The 24,413-nt window shown below is 53.2% G+C and overlaps 1 protein-coding gene across 10 annotated transcripts in view; it reads right to left on the bottom strand.

Annotated features, from left to right (window-relative positions):
- Positions 1-6,342: 6,342 nt before the first annotated feature.
- Positions 6,343-24,413, bottom strand: part of IQSEC1 (IQ motif and Sec7 domain ArfGEF 1) — a 119,096-nt gene continuing 101,025 nt past the window's right edge. For 5 of the 10 annotated variants that reach the window (XM_025885718.2, XM_073901722.1, XM_025885725.2 and 2 more), the window contains exons 8-14: positions 24,059-24,088; positions 22,333-22,458; positions 20,993-21,092; positions 18,406-18,567; positions 17,425-17,601; positions 12,080-12,129; positions 6,343-10,764 (exon numbers count right to left, since the gene is read on the bottom strand). In XM_025885718.2, coding sequence (XP_025741503.1) covers positions 10,207-10,764; positions 12,080-12,129; positions 17,425-17,601; positions 18,406-18,567; positions 20,993-21,092; positions 22,333-22,458; positions 24,059-24,088 — 1,203 coding nt within the window. In that variant the 3' untranslated portion in view covers positions 6,343-10,206. The remainder of the gene's footprint in view (positions 10,765-12,079; positions 12,130-17,424; positions 17,602-18,405; positions 18,568-20,992; positions 21,093-22,332; positions 22,459-24,058; positions 24,089-24,413) is intronic. The other 5 variants (XM_073901721.1, XM_025885722.2, XR_012380972.1 and 2 more) reach the window with 4 other exon arrangements.

Genomic DNA, 24,413 nt, shown 5'->3' with positions numbered 1-24,413 from the left:
CTTTTGGTACTGGTTGAGACCTGATTTGTGATCCAGTATGTGATCTTTCTAGAAAATGTTCCATGTGCACTCGAGAAGAATGTGTATTCTGTAGCTTTAGGATGCAATGCTCTGAATATACTTGTGAAGTCCATCTGGTCCAATGTGTCACTCAAAGCCCTTGTTTCCTCGTTGACCTTCTGCTTAGACGATCTGTCCATTGCAGTAAGTGGGGTGTTAAAAGTCCCCTAATATTATTATATTATTTTTTTAATTTAAATTAAATTAGCCAACATATAGTGTCAACGTGTTTCTTTAATACTGTTATTAATTGGTTTATATAATTGGCTGCTCCCATGTTAGGGGCATGAATATTTACAATTGTTAGATCTTCCTGTTGAATAGACACTTTAAGTATGATATAGTGTACTTCCTCATCTTCTATTACAGTCTTTGGTTTAAAATCTAATTTGTATGATATAAGGATTGCCACCCCAGCTTTCTTTTGATGTCCATTAACACAATAAATGGTTTTCCTCCTCCTCACTTTCAATCTGGAGGTGTCTCTGGGTCTAAAATGAGGCTCTTGTAGACAGCATATTGAAGGGTCTTGCTTTTTTATCCAATCTGATACCCTGTGTCTTTTGATTGTGGCATTTAGCCCATTTACATTCAGAGTAATGATTGAAAGCTATGGATTTAGTGTCATTGTATTACCTGTAAAGTGACTGACTTTATGTATTATCTCTGTTCCTTTCTGGTCTATGTTACTTTTGGGCTCTCTCTTTGCTTAAAGGATCCCCTTTAGTACTTCTTGCAGGGCTGGTTTAGTGATCACAAATTCTTTTAGTTTATGTTTGTGTTGGAAGCGTTTTATCTCTCCTTCTATTTTGAATGACATCCTTGGTGGATAAGGTATTCTTGGCTGCACAGTTTTCTCACTTAGCACCCTGAATATATCATGCCAGTCCTTTCTGGCCTGCCAGGTTTCTGTGGATAGGTCTGCTGCCAGCCTATGTTTCTACCCCTGTAGGTTAGGGACCTCTTGTCCTGAGCTGCTTTCAGTATTTTGTCTTTGAGATTTGCAAGTTTCACTATCATATGTCAAGGTGTTGACCTATTTTTATTGATTTTGAGCTGGGGTTCTCTGTGCCTCCTGGACTTGAATGCTTGCTTCCCTCCCCAGATTAGGGAAGTTCTCCACTATAATTTGCTCCAATATACCTTCTGCCTCTCTCTCTCTCTCCTCTTCTTCTAGGATCCCAATTATTCTAATATTGTTTCATTTTATGGCATTACTTACCTCTTGAATGCTCCCCTCATAATCCAGTAGTTGTTCATGTCTCTTTTTCTCCATCATTTGGTCTTCTATATCACCGATTCTCTCTTCTGCCTCATTTATCGTAGCAGTTAGAGCCTCCTTTTTTTATTGCATCTCATTAATAGCCTTTTTGATTTCAAGTCGGTTAGATTTTAATTCTTTTATTTCTCCAGAAAGGGATTCTCTAGTGTCTTCTATGCTTTTTTCAAGCCCAGCTAGTATCTTTATAATCGTTGTTCTGAACTCTAGTTCCGACATCTTACTTCTATCCATACTGATTCGGTCCCTGGCAGTTGGTACTGCTTCTTGTTCTCTTTTTTGAAGTGAGTTTTTCCGTCTTGTCATTCTTGCCAAAAGTGGTTGCTTTTTTATTTGTAGAGTTGCAGCTATTCTTTTCTTTGGTCTCTGGTTGAGTTCGCAGTTGTTCAGAATGATTTTGTAGCTCTCTAGCTGAATTCCTGGGACCAGACAAAACTAAGGTCTCCTACTCCTCTGCCATCTTGGACTATCTTCTCTCCTGAACAGTTCTTAAAGGATGTGGGAAGACATTCCAACTGAGGTGGCTGTGATTACCCTCAGGCATTTTTATTTTAGAATGGCTTCTTCCCTATTAACTCCATGGGAGATGAGAAATATCAGTGGTCACACTGGAGGTGAGGATGGAGCGTGTTATGAGTAACAGGAAGTGAAGAAAAGATTCCCCTAGAAATGCCTCAACAGTCATGAAGTTGCACATTAGAAATGGGGGAAATTAGCCTTCATGAAATCCCTGCCATCAGCCAGCCAATAAATCTTTATTACAGCCCACTCTGTGCTGAGAAGTGGGATGGGTTCCACTGGGAAGTGAGCACTGACTTGAATACACTGAATGAGTGGCATCTCAGCTGACACAAGGCTACCCAGAGTTGCCAAACTGGTGTCGATGTTCGTCCCAGGAACTCAGCACTAAAGTTAGATTCAGGGGTGTCCAACTTCTCCAGGACTCACATCCTTACCAGAATCACCAAACCCACTCAGAAACTCTAGGATTTCCTTCTGTGTCTTCCTTGTTCACCAAAATAACACTCTCTGTATGCCAAGTACATTGTGGAACATCCATATGATGGGCCATTTTGCAGACATTATAAACCATTGAGTCTTTCATTATAAGGGGAAAAAAAAACAAAATTTACACATACAAACTTGTACTAAACCGTATGCTGTTGAGTGCAAGAGTTCCATGGCTCAGTAAGTTTGGGAAACATGGCACAGACTGTCTTTCAGAGATTCATAATGCATATCATCCTTTCAAAGGCTCTGAGAAGTCCTGCAGTAAAAAACCAGTGTAACTTTGTCTAATCTGACATTTCCTACATCTTTTTTGCTTGTGAACTATTTGTTCACAATGGGCACCAAAGAACACTTACACAAGTTTTTGGGACATACATAGACGATCTGAACCAGGTAATTGAGAATATGTGTGAAGGGAAGATGCAAAGCAAGGAGACCTAATAATTATAACTGTTTTTGGGTGGTGGGATTGTAGGTGAGAGTTTTCCCCGCTTTGCATGAATCTATTCTTTCCAAATGCTCTAAATGTTAGAACACATTTGGTGAAAGCTAAAACAATGATTAAAAGCCTCCAACCACTGCCCCAAGTGTTCCTGGAAGTAGTGAGGAATGCCAGTAGGACTGGTTGGCCTCTCCCCAGCACCCTGGCTTCATGCTGCTTCCCTAGATCTCTGACCTCATTTTGAGCCACTAAATTACATCGTGCATTTCGGTGCTGAATTCCATCTTTGGTCCTAGGTGTTTGTTTATTCATTCAACAAACATTCGTGGCAGTTCTGCTTGTGCTGCATGTTGAGATGACAGCAGGGTACAAGAGCCACCACTGTCCCAACCTGGTGATGCCCGCTGTCACAAAGTGATCACACCGTTGAATATATAACTACAAGGGATGCATCTCAGAGGGAGTAATGGCTGAACTAAAGTTTGTTGGATGAACTAGGAGCTAACTAAATGAAGACAGGAGGAAAAGCATCCCATTGTTGGGGGAAGTGAGAGAACGCTTGCACAGGCCCAGCGGCAGGAGGGAACAGCTTGTCTGGGCATCTGAAAGGCTAGAGAGCAAGGGGAAAGTGAGGGTTATGTCAGATCACACGGGCCTCATGAAGGCCTTGTTAAGGATCTTTTTAAAGATTTTATTTATTTGAGAGAGACAGAGTTAGCGAGATAGAAAGAGAGAGCATGAGTGGTGGGGGAGAGTCAGAAGGAGAGGGAGAAGCAGGATCCCAGGACCCCAGCTGAAGGCAGACACTTAACCGACTGAGCCATCCAGGCGTCCCAAGGATCTTCTTATTTTTTTAATCATACAGTCAATAGGAAGCCAGTGACTTGGCTTTAAGCGGGTTGCCCCTTAAGAAGATTCCTCTGATGCCATGTGGAGAATGGGTTGAGGGGGATGCTGTGGCATCTAGGAGACCAGTCAGGGAGCTCCAGGCCAGGGGGGAGATGTGCAGAAATGGATAGACTCAATACGTCGGAGGCAAAAATCTAAAGGGCTTGGTGACAGAATGGACTTGGAAAGTCAAGAGAAAGGACAGGTGTCAAGAACAATTCTTAAGTTCTGGTGTGTACAGCTCAGTGGTGGTGCCATTTGCCTCAACAGGGAACACAGCAGGGGCCTCGGTTTCAGGTGTGTATCTGTCTGAGACTGTGAGGTTGGTGGCAGACATAAAGAGTTTGGGGCATGATTGAGAGATCCAAGGGAACACAGGGCTTGGAACAGAGGTCTGGGCTGGACATGGAAATTTGGAAGCTGCGGGTGCACAGAAGGTTGGCTAAAACTGCAGGCCTGGAGAGAGAAGTGAAGGAAGAGGCTTCGGCCTGGTCCTCAAACCAACCTTGCAAGGCTCCGCGGAGGAGTATTACCCTGCAAAGGGGACTTGAGGGCATCCTCAGAGAGGAATAGGGTGGGATAAAAGATGCCAAGGAGACAGTGTATCTTTTTCTTTCTTTCTTTTTTTTTTAAGATTTTATTTATTTGAGAGCAAGAGTGAGAGAGCACAAAGCAGGGGGAGCGGCAGACAGAGAAGGAGAAGCAGAGAAGCAGAGAGAGAAACAGACTCCCCGCTGAGCAAGAAGCCTGATGCGGTGCTCGATCCCAGGACCCACGACCTGAGCTGAAGGCAGATGCTTAACTGACTGAGCCACCCAGGCACCCCGAAAACAGTGTTTTAGGAAGGAATATGTGTGAACAGTATTGGAAGCTGCCCAGAGGTCAAGTAAAATGAAGGCTAAAAACGTGCAGCACGTAGGGGCTGGAAATGGCCAGTATGAACCACTCTTGTAGAAGTCTGTGTCCTGTGTGGCTCCAGCCAGAATTCTCAATGTCAAAGGTAGCAAACGGCTGAGCGAACAGGCTTCTGTACATTTTTGAGGGTGGTGGTGATTTACACAGGCTAAGATCAGCCCAGTGGTTCTGCTATGCCCTCCCACTCCCGCTTGCAGCCATCAGCTCATTTTGAGATGCATTTTGACAAGACCAGTCCTGTGCTTGGTCACCAGACACAGAGAAGTGGGAGGGAGCTCACAATCTGGTGGGGGAGACAAATGCAATACCCAGAGAATTGTCTCCTCCAAGCGCCCGCTTAGCAGCTCACCTATACCAAGCAGCTGGGGAGCGCAGCCCTGTGGGTGCGTTGTGACGTCAGACACAAAACTACAGCTAAGTGTTTCAGAGAATTTCAATGACCAGCTTCACCTCCTGAAGAGCCTTGGAGTAGCCTGGAAAAGGAATGGCCCCCCAGCTGCACAAGTCTGAGCACCTCTTTTGATCCCAAGTCACTTCTCTCTTTTTTTTTAAGATTTTATTTATTTGTCAGAGAGAGCGAGCGAGCGAGTGAGAGACCACAAGCAGGGGGAGTGGCAGGCAGAGGGCGAAGCAGGCTTGCTTGCTCCTTGCTTTTATTTTATTTTATTTGTTTTATTTTATATAAATAAATATATAAATTTATAAATAAATATAAATTTATATATTTATTTTATTTATTTGTCAGAGAGAGCGAGCGAGCGAGAGAGCACAAGCAGGGGGAGCGGCAGGCAGAGGGCGAAGCTCCTTGCTTCCTGCCAAGCAAGGAGCCTGATGTGGGACTCGATCCCAGGACCCTGGCATCATGACCTGAGGCGAAGGCAGACACTTAACCGACTGAGCCACCCAGGCGTCCCCCAAGTCACTTCTCTATGAGGGGTGGGCCACAGCTCATTTTGGTCACTAAAATTAACCTTTTTTGGGTTCCACAAATGAGATCTACCAGTTCTACTTCACTTTCTGGTACGAAATGGAAACTTGAAGGTAGTATTCTCTGGAGCTGAATTTGGTTCCAGGAAAGGAGAAATCGTACAAGCCCATCATGTTCTCACAGGTGAACCAGAATTCACCTTCCTGGTTTTTGCACATCACATTCACCATCGCGTGGAAAAATGGCTGCTTTGCCCTCATAAAATCAACTCTCCTCCAGCATCTGGGGACTGGCTCCCCCCACGGCGTTCCCAGTCCATCTCAACACTTCAAAGAAGCCAGCTCCTCTCTAACTCAATGGAACCACCAAATTTGTTGAAAGTGGCTAGAAATTATAAATCCCTTTGAAAACTTCCATCCGTGCCTACGCTGTGATGCGTACCTTTAAGTCTTATAGCAGCACCCTCGATTAAAGTCAGTCCCGTGTCTTTTTTTTTTTTTACGATTTTATTTATTTATTTGACAGAGAGAGACACAGTGAGAGAGCGAACACAAGCAGGGGGCGTGGGAGAGGGAGCAGCAGGCTTCCCGCCGAGCAGGGAGCCCGATGCGGGGCTCGATCCCAGGACCCCGGGATCATGACCTGAGCCGAAGGCAGACGTTTAACGACTGAGCCCCCCAGGCACCCCTGGTCCCGTGTTTTCCAGGAAAGCTGCTGCTAGCCGTCATGACAAGGACGGGGCCAAGTGGTCAGCTGGAGAGCTCTCTGTGCCTGCTCAATAGGGAAACAGCTGGACTTTTCAGACAAAGTAAAAACCCGAGAGTTTTAAAGGATTTATTTGATTTCTCCACATGATCACAGCTATGGTTTTACATCAATAGAGTCTGTTACTACTCACAAACAGAATGCATATTAAAACAAAAGCACTCCTTTCCTGCCCAAAGTTACACAGCGGGTACCGGGCCTCTTGGGAGCGAGGTGTCTCTCGAAGTCTTTGAACGGTATGCATTCAAGACCTGGTGTTAATTGATTAAAACAACTAGAAGGTGAACGACAGTTCCCAGGAGGAGATGGGTCCTGCGTGGGGCCTCGATGTGGCCGCAGTTAGGCTAGTGTGTGCGCCCGCCGGGTAAGGGGTACACAGCTCCTCCCGCCTGTCCCTTTTCACCACCCCCACTTCACACTGATTTGTTTCGCCATCTGTTTCCTTGATTATTGTTGTGATTGAAGACACTTGACAGAATTACTCCATTTCCGGGCAGGAAGGGTGATGATATTTTACAACGAAACTGTAAGATGCATGCTTACCTGTAGAGACACAGCTTCATACGGAATGCTGAGTCAACACCTAGGGTCATGTTTAAGTATTTGATGACTGTCTTTTCAGCTCATTTTAAAGAAAAACAAGAGGCTTCTGCTGCATGCAGCACGGGATGGAAAAATCGCTCTACACTGGGTGACTGAAGACATTTTTAAGCAAGATGTGCACATCATATTAGGATGAACTTTATTTTTACATTGTTGTACAATTCATTCATAAACTTAAAAAAAATACAAATACATGATTTAATTGTTGTCCCAGAAAAGATTTTTGTGATGCTATCAGCCACTTCCACTATGGGTCTCCTGCTCCTGTCAGAAATTACTGTTTAATTGGAACAATTTGTGCGACTTGAGAGAAATGTCCCCAGTGTGTCCTGACAGTGCAGTGCTCAGCATCCTGCCACCTATCGGGGGAGGGGGGACGGAAGACAGGCCCCCACAGCTGTGACTCTGTGGCAGGCTGGGATCTAGAAAGAACAATCCCATGAAAGCAACACTGGGCCGGTGGGGGGAGAAACACAGCAATTTGTCAGAAACTTTTGCTGCCCAAACGAGACTTGGGCAGCGTGGCTCCGGCCTCCTTACTGGAACAATGTACCTTCTGGAAGCATTTCCCATGATAAGTTTGTAAATACAACACAAAGAGTGATGAAACCCCACTGACCTGAGCCCAACACTCTGTGTGAAGTTGGAAACATGGGGAGAAACAATTTGTTCAAGAAGCCCCCTTTCGCTAGATCCGGCCCTGTGATGCCCCAACAAAGCCTCAGGACACACGGATGACAGCTTTGGAGGTGAAGGTTCTGAATGGCCCATGGAGCACGAAGGACAGTGATGAACAGAGCCCCCCACCCTGGCCATCGGCTTTGCCATCTCTTCTTTTTCATTAGTGGTTGTCCCTTCGGAAAGGGCAGTCTGGTGCCAAACAGCCTGTGTCTTTTCTGGAACAACCTTGAGTTTACAGTTAGACTCTACTATTGGTACAGAGAGTGAAGAAAAGCCGACATATTTCATATGTTACCACTTTACTTCAACTATTTGTCAACAGTAACACTGATATAGTTTGCAAATACACAATACATAGAGTGTGGCCTCGCACGACTGACGCCGGGTGGCATGCAGTACAATTCGACTTTTCCTGGTCAGAACAACATCCTTTAAACTGCAAGACAGAGAATGCCTCGAGGAGCCTGACTCTGCAGGAAAACCAAAGAATTTAGGAGCCAGCAGGAGCGGGGAGCCTCCCGCCAGCCTGGACCAAATCAGACACACCCGTGCTTTTTACTTCTCTCCTTCTGGGAGAGAAACACGACACCGATGGGAAGATAAAGGTGGGCAGGTTAAAGTCACACTTCTTCCAAAAAAAAAAAAAAAAGGCTAAACTCTAGATTGCTGTATTTGCTCTCTGTGGAGATTAACAAAGTGCTCGGTTTGCAGATTTGCTGGTATGGTGGCCTTGATGATATGACAAAGGGGTGGGTGGGGAGGGAAACGGGCAGGACCCCCTCGCCCCGCCCCGGCTGGCCCGCCAGGTGGGCTCCCCTCGGTCGTCCTGCCGTCTGGCCACGGCACGCCACGCCACGCCATCCACGGAGCGCGGAGCCTGCGGCCCGCAGAGTCCCGCACTAGCTTCGCCCTTTCTGAAAGGGCTCTCCGCCGGGGCAGGGGCCGTGGGGCAGTCCTCGGGTCCCACGGCTTAGGAGCACAGCACTGGCGGCTGCAGTGGCTCGAAGGGCTGAAACTACAAAGTACGGCCCGTGGGTGACTCAGTCACAGAACCAGACGCCTGCGGCGCCCGGCCCCCGGGGGGGGGGGCAGATGGTGTCACCACAACACGGAAGCGACAAGAGCACAGCTGAGAGTCATGTTGATGCCCTGGCAGCTAAGTGGACCATGAGAAGGCAGCGGGGGGCTTCGCTGGCGAGGGCCGGCACTCGTGGCCGGGGTCAGAGGGGCCACGGTGATGACACGGTGGGGGGGGGTGTTGTGCTAGCACATGGCCACATGGAATCACGATGATCACGGCTACCACTCAGAAAACAAAATGGGAAACACACACACTGCCCTGGGTTGCTACATGCTAGAATCAGCGTTCGGGCTCGGAGCGGTTCCCGGCGGAAACTCGCTCGGGGGCTCGTGCCTGTTGCGGTTGGAGACAGGATGAGTAAGTTATGGTGTTGGGGAGACGAGGATGGGAGCTGGCCGTTTTCATGTTGGAGATGAACACTTCTGCCGTGGATGGGTGCCCCCCCTCGGAGGACTCTGAATGAGTGTGCATTAAATCATATGCATATAAAAGAAATATGGATCATGGAAATTCACAGTTATCGCAGCCATTAAAGTGTCTAAGAATCTGTGTAACCAATATCCTCAGACAACCAGTTACTGGTTGTTCCGAGTTGCTACTGTAGAGTTTACTGCATTTTTATCTATTTGCTTACCTGAAATAACAGAGCAGTTATAATACTGAGTACTTATGATAGTTTTCTGTTAATAAAATAAGGATTTATACAAAGCAATATTGGACTTTTTAAACAGTTAGATGCTATGTTACTTGGCACAGTTAGTAGTGATCGCGTAAAGATTTGAGCCAGTCCTGGAGGGACTTCTCTTCTTTTTATGAAAATATGGAAGTATCTGAATTTGTTCCTAGCGTTTACGTTTTTGGTTTACTCTCTCTCACACATTCATGTAAGGTACTGTCTTCTTATCAGGTAAGTGGAGATCCTTGTAAAGTCTATATTGCTAATTTTGTGGACTGAGACGTTTCCTTTCACACACAAATACTACCTATACAGTATATATATATATATATTTATATATTTATATATTTATATTATATAAAGTTTACTTACGTTATTTTCATCAACCATATCAGGTCTACTTAATTTTTTGCCCATTGTCAATAAAAGAGCAATAAATGCAGCAAGTTTTGGGTTTTTTGTTTTGTTTTGTTTTTTGTTCTGTCTCTGGTTTTGTGTCTCGTTTCTTCTTTTCCTAGGCTGGGTTTTCATATGCGTGTACAGTTAGGGAGCAGAGCTGAGGGCTGCTTTGGGGTGGAGGGGGCAGTTCAACAGCTATGTGGCCGGTGGCACCGTTTTCAAGGCTGGTGGTGGCCGAGGCCCACCCCTGGGGTCGAAGTGGATGGAACCCGGGACACCCACGCTAAGTGCGATCGGGAGCTTTGTGCCCTACAACGTAAGCCCTGTGGGCTCAGGGGGCTCCATCCAGGCCATGGGGAGCAGAGGGGAGAGGTGGAAACACAAGTGCCCTGGGTCTGGTCTGAGGCTGGCCGCCCCTGGGCATGACTCTACGTGGTGTGCAGTTGTTCCAGGGAGTCTGGGACCCTGCCCAGGCTGTCTACACAATTGTGCTGATGCCGCTGGGTTTGGCCTTGTTGCTGGTGGGGGGCGGCGGGGCGGGGGGCTGCCCGTGGTGGTGCGCTGCGTGGCCCGGGTGGCCCGGGTGGCCGGCATGGGCCGAGGGCAGCGGTGGGTGGCTGTGCACATGGGCCCCGTAGGGCGGGTGTCCCCCGTGGGGGCCGTGGTGGTACTGGTGTGCATGCTGGATGTGCTGGGGGGGGTGGTAGTGGTGGTGGTGGTGGTAGGGGGGCGGGTTCTGCTGCATGTGGCAGTACTGGGTGTGGTGCCCATGCACCGGGGCTTGCGGCGGGCCCTCGACAGGCCCCTGGTGATGGCTGGCCACAGAGTGCTGTGGGTGGGGCAGGCCGGGGGGGGGGGGGGGGGGGGGGGGGGGGGCTGAGGACGGGTGGGCCTGGGGAGGGGGCTTCCCTCTCTTACTCCCAAATAAGGAGCCCAGGAGGGAGGATGAATTAGGCATAGTCTGGTGTGGGCGAGATGGACACTCTCGTGTTGATGTAGCTCTCCGGCGCATGTGAGGACTGCTAATGATGGACCCCTAAAAAGGAAATTCATAGAAATCAAAATTAAAAGATCTTAAAGCACTATGTCAGAATGATTTTTTTTTTCTTTTCTTTTTTTTTTCAATGTAAAAAGTTCACCCACTGACTGCTAAGCCTTAGTTCAACTCACTGGCTGCAGAGGGCGGGGCTGGGTGAGGCTAGGTTAGCGTCACCTCCGCTCATGCTACTGGGGGCCGGCAGGGACTCAGAAGTGGCCTTCCACTGAGGGAAGTGGGGGTGGGGCAGGGCACGAGGGACCCTCCCGTCTGGTCAAAGCAGCAGCAGCAGCAGCACAAGTGTGACTTCTGCTCTCGTCCTGACACGGAAGGCGGCCTGAGCTTTCGGATCAGGACAACTGGCCTGGGGGTGCCTGTGAGCGGCGTGTGTGGCGTGGAGTGGGGTGGGCTGGTGTGCATGAAAGACCCCATTCCTGCTCTGCTCAAATTGCACCCTACGCTCTCCTGGGTCCTCTCCACAGGTGCAAGGGCATCTGCCCTGCCTGTGTGGGCCCCGAGGTTTCCGGGAAGCTGGTGGTGGGGACAGGAGGGGCTCGGGGAACCTTGTTCTGGGTGGCCGGGCTGCCTAGGCATTTCACTGCAGCTACCTACTGCAAACCAAACAAGGAAAAAGAAGGAAACAAAAAGGTCTGCAAGCTGAGGTTAAGATGTGAACAGTAATATAGAGATGGTTGGAAGATGAATGAAATCTCATGAAATCCACACTGAATTTTTCTTTCTCTCATGGCTCTCCTCCCCCGAGCTAGCTAAGCAAGTCCACAGTGCCCTGACTGCAGACACACAGCAATCGAAACTCCAGGAAGGAAGCGATGGGGATGGCGGGGCATGGAAGTCAAGAGACCAGCAAAACCGCCCTGCCCGCCCCTCCCCCGCCCCCAGGACAGCATGGGTGGAGGGTGCATGGGCGCCTGGCGGCGGTGCCCCCCACCCAGGAGCAGTGCTGGCAGGTGGGGACCCCGGGGGGAGTGCCGGGAAGCCGGGATGTTAACCATGCTCGGGGGGCCACCGGGGACAGGGTTAAGCGGAAACTAAAACACAGAATCCAGAACCACCTCCCCCGTGGGTCCAGCCCAAACAAGCGGTGAGAGGCACGGGCGACTCTAGGTGGATGAAGCTGGCATGCAGCGGGGCGGAGGCAGGCATGGGGCGCGGGGCGTGTCTGCGCCTCTGTGCAGTGGGGGCAAGGAGGAGCAAAACAAAACAAAACGACGAGAAAAAAAAGACAACAGATATAAACCAAGGATTGGGGAAGCAACACACGACAGCCAGCTGGACGTAGGCGCTTCCTACTTACTTCCACATTGCTCTCTAGCGATCCCGCACTGCTGCGACGCCCTCGCTTCCCTGCCCAGAACATGCAATACCAGAGGTTAGACGCGGACACGAGGCCGGGCCGCCGCCGGCGCCGCCACAGGCCCGGGTAAGGGTCAGAGGACGGGCTCCGCGGGGAAGCCGGCGGCAGGGCAGTAACGAGTTAAAAAAAAAGGGGGGGGTTTAAAGAAAAAAAATTCTTTTTCAACCAGCCCCAACTTCATACCCCTTCTCCCAGACTGGCAGTCCGTTGCAGGGAGGGGGTGCCTCCAGGTGGGCTGAGGCACGTGCACAGGTGGGGCCCCAGCCGCCTGCCAACAGGGGACAACGACGGGACAGGGGCAGCTCCTCCAACGGCTCAAAACAAACAAAACGTGGTCCTGCACAGCCCTGACTTTCCGTGGATTTCATATACACATGTATATGCATATTTGTACATACATATACATCTCCCCCCTCACAGGCAGGGTGGGGTTGATGGTTAGGAGGAAACTAAACTTGGCATCCTGTCTTTTCCTCCTGGGGGGGCTCAAATGTGCCTCTGGAGCCTGTTGTTTGGTTTGTGCAGTGCCCTGGCCATGGGCAGGAGACAGGGTCAGGGGCTGCTGGGAGGGCCCTTCTGTGGGCACCCCCCCCCCCCCCCGCCGCCCTGGATGCTACAAGCATTCCCTCAGCTATGAGTGCTCCCTGCCAATGGTTTTTTAATATCCCAGCACATGGCGCACAGTAGGCACTCAATATAGGTTGACTATGTCAGAGGAAGGCTGTGTCTTCTTGGTTCTGGATGCCCAGGGCTCACCCTGGCCACCCCAGTCCCTCTGGAGGCTGTCTCCACGGATTTCTGCAGGACAATGAGGCTGGCAGGAAGGGTGGGTGCCCAAGCTTCGGGGTCTGGTCTCCGACCAGCTCTCAGGAAGGCAGATGAGAAGACCGAACAGAGAAGGGGTCTCCCACTTGACATTCTGTAGGCTTCCATCTGTGCAGCCCTGGCCATGAGCCAAGCACCTTTGTTCTCGGTCAAGCCCCACGGCAATGAAGGACAGGCGTCTATGCCAAGGAGGAGACGGATGCTCTGGTTGGGGGGCTGTCTGGCCCAATTCCCACAGTGAGCAGGATTCACACCCAGGTCTGCCTGCTCACCTCTGGGGCTGGGAAGCTTGGCCATGCTGCCTTCTGAGCTGAACCCAGGCTGAGCCCAGGAGCCTGGAAGATGGAAAGGTTGCGACCTGCCTCTCCGTGGCTCACAGAGAGAATGGGTCTGTGGGTCCATGGCATCCGAGTGTACTGGACTGTGCCTGAGACACAGCCTTGATCCTGGGCATACAACAGCAGACTCGGGGGGACATCTGGTCCCTTGGCTTTGCCTGCCAACCCCCAAACCCGAGTTCCAGCTGGGAGCTTTGCTTGACTCTGGGAGCGAGCTCTGAGGGGGCCTCAGAGCTCGCTCAGGACAGGGCCACATAGAAGATTAGGGCAAGAGGGTTTTCTACCAGTTGCTGAGGACCAGGGAGAACCAAATAGGACCTGGCCCTTATTCCCAGCTGGAAGAAAGGTGAAGGTCGCATATCCTCATCTTTCAGCTGGTGTGAGAAGAGGGCCTGACCTTCTTCTCTTCCTGCTTTTTGTCTCAACACAGTGGTCCAGAGACATGGAGCATGAGGAGGCCCTTTGGCTGGACAGTGACTCCACCCGGTGCTCCTTTGATTTTTTTTTTTTTACCTCAGCTTCTGCATCTGTGAAATGGGCATGCCCCTTCCTCCGAGTGGGCTGGACATGAGCATCAGACACTCAGGATATTGTGGCATCATGCAGAAATGCCGACAGTTAGGTCTCTGTCTTTGGGGTTTTAAAGTCAGCTCTCTGGCCCCTCTAAGCCTAGAGGACTCCCCTGACTGAAGACCAGGGACAGAGGAAGGCTAGCCCACGCCCCCACCCCCACCCCTGCCAGTGCCCAGCAATGTCTTCTGACTGCCCTGCTTCTCCCAGTGGGACTTACGCCAGGTCTGGAGCTAGGTTTGGGGGCTCCATGTGGTATCTAGTCTGAAGTAGAACAAAACCCTCCCCCTGCCCCATGTGGGCCAGGACTTCAGATAGTTTTATCCTGGATGTCTTTGAGTGATGTTAAGTTTCTTAGAATTCATCTTTTCAACTTCTGAAATCGGCACGAGATGTGGGGTATCCCTAGAGGAGCACTCCGCAATCCAGTCCCAGAGCCCCTTACAGGCACAACCCACAGACACCTGCTCAGTGTAGGCCTGTGTCCGGGGTGTGCACACATGCACACACCAGGTACTAACGGAGGTGAAGTGTGCCGGGACAGCGGCCCTTGCCCATGCATCCACACTATCCCTCACCTGCATTCTTGACTCCAGGTACCTTCCCTCTCTCCTGGGGTCCTGCACCGGCCACAGGTGAGCCCCACCCGACCCGGTACCTCTCCTAGAGCCAGATCAGGCCAACCAGGGCCAGGATCAGAAACCATATCCGGAAGGGGTTCCCAGCATGGCTCTCCACAGCCTCCCCCTACTCCTCAGTGTCGGCACAGGATGCAGCACGGGCTCTTGACCCAGGGTCTCACCCTGTGGCCCTTAACAATGCCAGAGGCTGAGCTGGTGCTGCTTTGGCCACTGGCTGCCAGGAGCCACCAACTCTCCCCTGAGGGGGCTGCCGTGGTACAGGACATGCAGGGCCCCGGCTAAGCCCTGGAGCAATGACGGGGCAGGCGGGTCCTATGGCCTCTGGGAGACATCCTCTTTCTGGAGACCAGTGCTGGGTAGCTTGACTGGGAAGGGCAGGAGGATGTGGGGGGCTTGGGGAGAGTGTCCACCATGACTTGACTGATCTGGGCCACGGGCTAAGGCCCAGTCACACCTGTGTCCCTGGTCCTTGCAGGTCCTCGATCTCAGGCCGGCAGGACTCTGGTGCCACTGAATTAAGCACAGGGTCCCGGGCGATGGAAGACCATGTGGGGGGTGTTGGGCGGGGCCTCGCAGCTCGGGCCCCTCCCTCTAGCTCTGAGAACGTCAGGGGCTCCTGGAGGTCTCCTCGTGGGCCAAACTGTAACTGCCTCTTGGGTCTCCAAGGTCTCCGTCTGAGGTGTGTCGTCTCCTGGGATGCTGTGTGATCGTAGGTCACTCTCTCGCAGCTGCTCTCAGGAGTGGTGACACGCCAACCGCTGAGTGCTAGCTTGCCCGAGGGGAGATGGTGCCCGGAGGCCTTGCCTCTTCTCCACGAGCTCATCTTGGTGAGGGCCATGCAGTGGGTGCAGTGACTCTGCCTCTGGAGAGCAGCACCCCAACCCAGTCCAGGGCATGGGATTCCTTGTCTCCGGCCGCTGAGCCCAGCATCTTCCGGGATGGCTGCCGACACCGGCCAGTCTCCCTCTGGAGATCCCAGGTGGCCCATTCCTAGTCTGGGGTGAGGGCAGCTGCTAGCACTCCTACATCCCTTGCCTCACCCTCCAAGCTTCCTGGGTAGAGGGGGCTTTCTTCCCTGGGGATTCTTTTCATTGTCTCCTGGGAAGACTCCCCATCCCTAGAGTTTTTCTTAGCTCAGAATGCCCAAATGACAGTGGCAACAGGAACAATAAATGGAAAGCAGCCGAATCTCAGAGCTCTGTCTCTCACGTGGCCATGGGCCTGGGCATGCGGCTCTCCCTGACCCCCAGGAGCAGGAAGAGATGTGGCTGGTCATGAGGGCCATCCCGGCCATGGTGGGAGCCTGAGTTTCAACAGAGCCACAGTTACCCTGAGGGGCTGGACAAGACCCCTCAGCCCTCCAGGCACTGCATCAGAGAACAGAGAGGCCAGGGCTTACCCACTGCACAAACTCAAACAGAGGCCCCAGGCCCCAGCCTGCAGAGGCCCAGAGCAGTCCAGTTATGTTTAGCTGGGTTTAACAAGCCATAGGGAAAACCAGTGGTTCTCAACCAGGGGCAGTTTTGCCAACGAGGGGTTATTTTTGTGTCCCCCGCCCCCCACCCCTGCCAAGGACACCTAGAAATTTCTGGAGGCATTACTGACTCTTATGACTGAGGAGGGTGTTCCTGGCATCTCGTAGGTAGAGACCAGGGACGCTGCTAAACAGCCTGCAGGGCACAGGACAGCCCCCCACAGCACTAAATGTCAAGACTGCAGGGGTTGAGAAACTCTGGGTTAACCCTCATGCTGGCAATGGATTTCTGATTTTTACTATGGAAAAAAAAATGTGACAAGACAAAAAAAAAGCAAAATAAAAAAAATCCAACTCAAAAAAGAAAAAAAAAAAGAGAAAAGAAAAAACAAACCTCTGGGCAATGACTAAGCCGCAGGGAAGCAGCACTGCTGGCGGGGCAGGGGCAGGATGGGGTCCCAGGCAGGCTCCCGTCGCGGGGCCCAGAGCTGGCTGCGGGGTAGTGCCTGAGGCATGGTGGGCTGGTGAGCCCCCAGGAGGGGAGGGGGCCGATCTCGGCCTGATGGGGTCTTCTCCAACAAACCAGGGCCTTTAATCAGGCTCCTAGGAGAAGCTGCCTTGGCTAGATGGGAAGCGGGGGGCTGTCCTCCACGAATACTCTGACGGCGCTGTGGGCCAAGCAGGCTGGAGCAACACTCGCTCAGAGGACCTGGCCAGGTGGGGGCCGCTAGCAGAAGCCCCCAATGCTTTCCGCGCACCCCCCCGCCCTGGGAAATCTGGGAGGCTTGAAGAGATGCTGCTTGCTTGGGTGTTAAGAGGCTGGCAGCAAATAAACACACACAGAAACAAAGAAACAACAACAAAAATCACAGTTCTGCCAGGGCTCTCCCCCCGACATCCCAGGGGCAGCTGCAGCCACCGGCTCTGGTCTGGATGGGGGCCTGGGCTTCCCAAGAAGGGAGACCTCTGTGAGGGAAGCAAGACCAGGGACAGCAGGAGAGGGGGTCTCCAGACACAGTTTGGGGGGCTTCACTCCATTTCATTCATCAGCATAAAACACAGGGACGCAGCAGCACAGAGGACAAGGGACACATCCATCAGCGGGGTCTGGCTCTCTCTGCGTGAGAGCAGTTTCCGGAAAACAAATAAAAGAATAAACGAAACCCCTACAAGGAGAAAGGGAGAACGGGGGTAACCTCCTGGCTGTTCTGCCTTAACAAGTGGGTCCTGTTGCCTCTGGCCTTCAGGGGATACCCGCTCTGCGTGGTCAGATGTTGCTACATTTGGGGACGGTCACGGGAAAGTGCTCTGTCTGAGCCCTGCTGCCACCACCGGCCGCCACCGCAGGCCCTTCCCGGCGCACCACGCGTGCCCCAGCTGCCTGGTCTGAGTCCTGCATGCGCTGGGACAGGAAGGGGGACCCAGCCCGGCTCTTACCCGCTTCCGAGAGGTCCCTCAGGGAGCTGCTGAGGGCGCTGCGCTTGAGGCCCTCCCCGCCCGCGTAGCTGTCGTCTAGGCAGGCCCGGCTCAGCGTCCCGTTGCCCGACTCCTTTTTGAGGCTGGAGCACTGGGACATGCTGGGCCGCACGACGCCCTTCTGCTTCTCGAGCTCCGCTAAAACAGAGGGGGCGAGGGACCGGTGAGAGGAGCACAGCCTTGAGGGGACAGCCCGGGGTGGGCACGGGACCAGGGCCTTCTGTGCAGGCTTGGCAGCAGGCCCAGCTGCCATCTGCCTGGCATGGGGAGAAGTCAGGGCCCAGGGCTTGGGAAAGAGAAGGTATGAATGCTGCCTTTCACAAAGGGGAGCTGGAAGGAAACCCTGGGAGGGAGGCTGGAGAGGCGTGGGTCTTGGGTCTGCAGGAAAGACAGTCACTCTGCAGGCCTGAGGGCCGACAAGGAGACTGACTGGCCTGGGCCTGCAGATGAGCAAGGGGTTTGTAACCTGGCCTTGCCCTGGAGGGGGGCCAAAGGTGGGGATAGTTATGTGTCTCTAGGGACTGAGGCTTGGAGCCAGGAGAGGCAAGGATTATAATCAGCTTTGATGGAACCCAGGGGATGGGCTCGGCTGTGATCCCATCAGTCAGCTGGGCCTTGATGCGGAAGACAGACAAATAATAACCACACCAAAGTGCAAAGAGCTCAGCTCCAGAACTCTGGGAACGCTTGTCTCGTGGGGTGACCAGGGAACCAGGGCCCTCGCAGGACATGCCCTGTGGTCCCACAGGCAGGATGGGCCTGGGCCGTTGAAGCCTTGGCTCTCACAGGGAGGCCTCAGCTGCCCTCCCCATGCTGCCGCCTCTGGCCTGGGCAGGTGGGCTGTCCTGTCACAGGGCCGTGGGAAGGACAGGCGAGGCCTCATAGCGTCCCCAGAGATGCTGGGGCTGCTGGCTCTTCCTCTCCAGGGGGCCTGCAACTTACACTCTATCCTGTGCTTCTCCATCTCCTGCACTTCCGCAATGGACTCCCGCAGGTCATCGGTGAACTTCTTCCGGTCTTGAGGATTGGGAGCATTAAAGTTTATTAACACTTTGATGTCTGCTCCGGGGACAGCAGATGTGAGCCGGATGCCATTGGGGTAGTCTGCAAAGGAGGAGGAGAGAAGAACCCATGGGTCCCTGTGTGATCTCTGCAATCTCCTTTCTGGTCAAGAAAATACTAAGAAGTCTGAGAGCCAGGCTCTCAGCAGACGTGTCCAGCCGGGGAAGGAAAGGCATCCACAGCACAGACCACAGGGACTGCCAGGAAATCCCCATCTCCCGACCTGGGTCCCTGTGTTGTTCCGTCTGTAAGTTGGGGGCAGATATGGCTGATCTAGATAGAGGCCAGGGCCCCCATTCTTCCTCAGCCTGAAGGTCATGGAGACTGGACCCTTCAATTCAAGGTCCTTGGTCACTGCCTGAAGCTTGAGAGAGTGGCTAGGGGTGAAGTCCAGGAGGAGTCAGAGGTAGCATCCTGTGCTGGGTGGGGAGTTTTATCTGGTCACCTCAGACAATTCTGAGGGTACACTGAGCTCTGTTCTCTACCAAATGGCCTCTAGACTCTCAGTTCCCTTGGATGCATCATGGGTGGCCCATGCCCAAGGCACTCTACGCTGAGGGCCGTGTTTTTCTGCTCAGACTTGTCTGGTGCCACCTCGGAGCTCATGGGGTCTCTGTGGCTTTGGTCCCCTGGCAGCACCTCTCTCCTCAGTGGGTGTTTGCAGGTTCTTGGTTCAAACACCGATCCCACTTTTGCTCAGACCTCGCGGTCAAGGCTGGGTACTCAAATACCTAGAGGCCCAAGCATGTTCCCTAAATATAGGAAGCAAACCACATGAGACCTAAGAGCAACAGAGAGAGTAGGGAGAGGGGCGTGCAGCCCAAGACTGCCACATGGGAATGCGGGCCTAGCAATGCCAAATCCCAGTTTTCAAGAGAAGTCAAAAATAACTAGAAGTTTAATATGAAGATTTAAGTATCAGCTCAACGAATTAAAAAATAAATCTATAAATAGACTATGATATAACTGAGCTGGGACTGCTCGACGGCCACCACTCTAAGATCCGTGGTATGAAGGAATGTCCCATAGAAATGTCAGCGTCAACTCTGGGGCTCCTGCCAGTGCCTTGTAACCAGGACTGAGGGCTAAACCCTGGGAATCTAAAAATGATGATGGCGCAGCTTCTGCCTGAGGATTCAGTCTGGTGGGGCCCACTGCTGTGAGCATCACGACCACTGCCACTTCTTCCAAGAGGGGGCCTGCTGCTCAGGATGATGTGGGATGGCACCATGCTCCCTGGGGCTGCCTGGTGGAAACTGAGGTAAGGCAGGCTTCCCAGCCTGGGGTGTGGCAGACAGAGCAGGAGGTGGAGAGATGGCAGGGTTGGGGACACAGCAGGTGCCAGTTCCATGTGGGACTGAGAAGGGGTAAAGAGCCCCAAATCCAAGCCCTCAGGCCTCAGGGTTTGGGATGGCCCAGCCACGGGTCCCTGGTACTTTCTCAACCTGCAGATGGACAGCTGATCAGATGGTAGCTTGGCGACCTGTCCAAGAGGACGAGGGCTTCCCTGCCGCTGGAGTCACCATGACACTCCACGGGCGCAGGCCTCCCCTGGGGTCGGTTCAGAATGGGCAAGGCAGCAGGACCCAACCCCTACCCCCATCTCAGGAGGCCTGGCTCAGCCTGCAGCTCAGGGACCCCCAACAAGGACGGGACAAAGAAGGAGAGAGGAAAAGGGAAGGGCTTGGGTGTTGGACAAGGACCAGGTCAACAGAAGAAGTCAGTGGGGCTATCAGCTCCCCCACAAAATCCCTAGGCCCCATGGCCCACTCATACCCAGAGGAGACTTTTCAGTAGCAGCTAAGAATAAATCCTGTTTCAGGAGCTGTTCTAAGTACTTCATGGGCATGGACTGAGCTAAGTCTACGAGGTAGGTACTTCACAGACAAAGGGAATGGAGCCCGGAGAGGTTACACAGCTGGGCCACATAGCCACTGGGAGTGAGAGCAGCACCTGAACCCAGGCTCTCGGCTCAGGGCCGAGATCTTGTCTTCCACAGCCCCTCAGGCATGACCTCACCTGTTTGTTCACTTATGTTTGCGCATCACCTATGCCATTTAACTTGATGTTTTCCCGCCAAATTTTTATTGATGTGAATACACTCTGCTCTAAATTAAAAAAAATCTTACCCCTCGTAAGCAGAAGGAACAGAAAAAGTAAATGTGATAACCACCATGCACAACGTTATTAAATTCTTCCCCGTTACTGCTGCTTCTCAGACTCCTGGTCTACAAGCTGCTCTCCGCTGGTGACGCGGGAATAAGAGCACGCGTGGGAGCACCACCCTGGGGTTCTGTCCTCGGGAACCAGGCGGAAGGGGAGAACACTGGGGAGCGCAGCGCTTCCTGACTACAGGGCAAGAGCTGTGACGCCGTCTCCTGCCACATGGCACACGGCCACGCGTGGACCAGCGCTCCAGGGCACACGCTCGTGGCCAGGCCGCGGCAGGCCCCCAGCACAGACTTACACTGGTTCTCGAAGAGCAGGACCTGCATGCCATACAGGGAGAAGGACTGTCGGAAGCTGTAGGTCACGGAGTTCTTCTTTTTCTGGAAGATCTTGGTAACCTGGGGGTAGCCGGAGACAGGGGCTGAGTCCCATCATGCTCACTGCCCAGGCGCGGCTCTGGGAGCTCAGGATTCTAAGTGGGCCTAATGTCAGAACCCTTTCAGCAATTCAGAGGTCAGGGAGGCCTCTGGGGCAGGAGAGAGGGCTGTGTGCCCATGCATATCTTTGAACACGGATGCTGGCTTCTGTCCCTACAAGTCCCAGGTGTCTTCCTGGCTGGCAATGACACCCCTCAAGTTAGCAGAGAGGTGATGGGCATGGTGGCATGGCATAGGACCCTGAAGGCGCCGGGCCAGGCACTTATGCCCAGGACCCCACCTGAGCACTGTAACCGCCTGAAAGATTACTTTTGGAGGAGAAAATGGAGCCTCAGAAGTTTGAAGTAACTTGCTTGAGGTCAGGGACTCTTAACAAAGGACTTGAAACCCACAGGTCCGGATTCCAGGCTCAATAATCAGAGAGGAACAGCTGACTCTCAAGCAGGTAGGGATCAGGGACAAGGGCCTCTAGCAAGAAACCTGTGGCATGTGGGAGAGAGACAGAGACCCAAAGGATAGGTTCGCCCTACTATCTGCAGGGGCATCTTTATCTCCAGGGGCTAGCACCCATGCCACCTTTTTTCCGGGCAGGAAGCTCCTCAGTTTCCCTTTGGGGAACTCCCTCTCTGTCACCTTCAGTCCAGTAGTCCTGGGGGTGGGCAGTGACCCAGGCTTAGCCAATGAGACAGCACGGCATCTGCCTGGCCCCCGGGAGTGGCTTAGGCACTGGGCCTGGGATGCAGTGAAGCCTTGGCTCAGACTCTTACAAAGAAAATCCCACTGGTGGCCGGGGATGCAAGGAGAGGGGGCAGGTGAGGCCTGCAGCTGCCAAAGCTGACATTCCCTTCTTGGACAGAGGCTGCCTGAGAAGGGAGCCCACACAGCTGAGAGACAGTCCGAAGAGGAGTCCTGCTGACACTGTGAGCCTCCGGGAACAGTTGGGGCTGAAGGCCCAGATGCCCCTCTGGGCTTTTCCAGAAGCCAGTGAAGCCCTGTGCTCACTGGCAGTGCTGGGAGTCAGACTCTGCCTCTGCTAACCCAAAGACCGTGGGGCTAAATCCAGCCCTGTCACCCGCACCCCACCCCCACGGGTGCCTTTCCCGGAGCGCCAGCAGACGTGGCCACACAGAGACCAGAGGCACAGGTCAAGGCCACCCTGAGCCGCTCTCCCAGCCACGGCACACTGTGGGGAACCACATACCACCAGGAGGTCGTTAAACAGGAAGATTTCTCGCTGGTGCAGTCCAAGTTTCTGGGGCTTATTTGGGTCTGGAACCTCAAAAAGCCGGCAGTAGCAGACCAGCCTCCGGTGGGGCAGAGAGAGCACCTGTGTGGGGAGGGAAGCGCTGCCGTCAGTCAGCCCCCTGCCCCTTGGCTAGAGCCCAGACAGCACACTCGGCACCCAGCCTGTAGGCCTGGCATTCGAGAATGCCCTCTCCCACCAACCGTGCGCAGCAGAGCAGACGTGTTTGGACTCCGAGCAATTCTCCCCCGCTCTTCCTCAGGAGCTCTCCTGAAGGGCCGTGGAAAGCGCCCCTGCTTCTCGTGACACCTCCTTCCCTTTCTTTCCTTCAGGCAGGTCCCAGACTTCTTAGCGCATCACACTCCCATGGTAGCCCCCCCCCCGTGAGAAATTCATGATCCCTGAGTCCCCATAAAGTGCCCGTCACAGACCTAAGCCCGGTAGTCTCTGTCAAGGTCTCTCCAGGGAGTGTCTACTCTAGGTGAGGAAACTAAGGCGCAGAGAGGCTGAGCGACTTGCCTCAGCCACACAGCTGGGGAGCCGTAGAGCCGGGAGCAGGTTCCAGGCCCCTGCTGGACAATCCCGACGGTTCTGACGCCCGGAAAGCCCTGTCCCAAGTCCTGAGCCAGCTGCCACCACTCTGCGGGGCCTGGCCTGGGCCTCCACTCTGAACATGCCTAGCATGGGTCCATGTGAGCCCCCTGCCTGCCAAAGCCCAAGCTGCTCTCAAGGCCAGGTGCAACTTGTGCGGCGTCCAAGGGCTGTGGTGACAAGCCGTCTGGGAGGCCCGATTGTGGCTCTGAGAGTACCCAGGCTCACACAAGAGACAGCAAGTTAGTAAAGGGCCAGGACGTGCTGGGTGGTGTCATGGCAGGCAGGCAGGGTCCACTGTGCAACAGGGGCCCTGGTGCAAGGGTGCTCAAGCTCAGCACACCCCTCCATTTAGGTTTCTAAACCCAGTCAGGATAGCGATCCCTTTCCCCAGTCCTCAGATGGGGAGAGAGTGCGTGGCCCAGGCTGGGCGCGCTCAGGGAGCGGCCCTGTTTGGAGGAAAAGTACCAAGGGGAGAGGATGGTGAGAGGTGGGGCCGGAAAGGCAGGTGAGGGCAGGTCACGGTCATGGCAGCACCCAGTGGTCTCCCTCTGGGGGAAGCTGGGAAGAGGGGGAAACGGACAGGTTTGTGATGCTGACTCTCGCAGCACAGGGCTGCCTGGCGAGAGGGAGAGACAGACACATACGGCATGTGCCACGTGACTGCCAGGTTGGCTGTGTGTCCAGGTGCTCCTGGGGTGAGCAGGCAAACCTGCTCCAAGCTGTGACAATGGAGTGTCAGGGGGCAGAGAGTGGGCGGAGTGGGAAGGACTGTCTGTTTCAGGCACAGTGCCTCCGGGTCTGGGGACAAGCCTTGGCCTCAGTGCTCAGTCGGGCTCAGATGAGAGGGAAGGAGACTATCTGCTCTAGCCTGATGGCCCAACCTGCGCCCTGCGGCCGCAGTCTCTGGGCCTGCAGAGATTCGAGGCTGGGATAATTATGAAAATCAAATTTCTTAGTGCTCCAGAAATTAATTCAAGCAGTTAGAATCGTAGATCTGGGAGCTAGGGGAGGCAGTGATGTGAACAAAGGACACGGGGGCCACCCCCAGGGCGGGATATCAGCCAGAATGTAAAAGCAGAAGGATACTCACACAGCCAAGCCCGTGATGCAAGGATCCAATCTATGCAGGAAACATGAAACAAACAAAGGTATTAATGATCCAAAAAATGCACCTGGGCCTGGAGAGAGCTGATGGGACGACATCCAAGTAGGTAAGCACCCCTCCTGTGGCTCCCATGTCCTCTGTCCAGACACGCCACACACAGTTCTCGCAGCCAGAACTCTCAGGGAGCAATGAAGGCATTCCCGGGCCACCAAGGGACCACTGCACAACTCTGGCTGTTGGTTTCTTAAGAGCCGCAGGCTCTCTTTAAATAGAACCCAGAGCCAATGGTTGTTATTCCCAAACAGCAGGGGCCACCCTACACCTGAAGTAATTCCACCAC

Source organism: Callorhinus ursinus, unplaced genomic scaffold (genome assembly GCF_003265705.2).
Source record: "Callorhinus ursinus isolate GAN/ISIS: 27379988/994484 unplaced genomic scaffold, GSC_fseal_2.0 scaffold15, whole genome shotgun sequence".
Classification (NCBI taxonomy): domain Eukaryota; kingdom Metazoa; phylum Chordata; class Mammalia; order Carnivora; family Otariidae; genus Callorhinus; species Callorhinus ursinus.
This window is presented reverse-complemented; position numbering and strand designations above follow the sequence as displayed.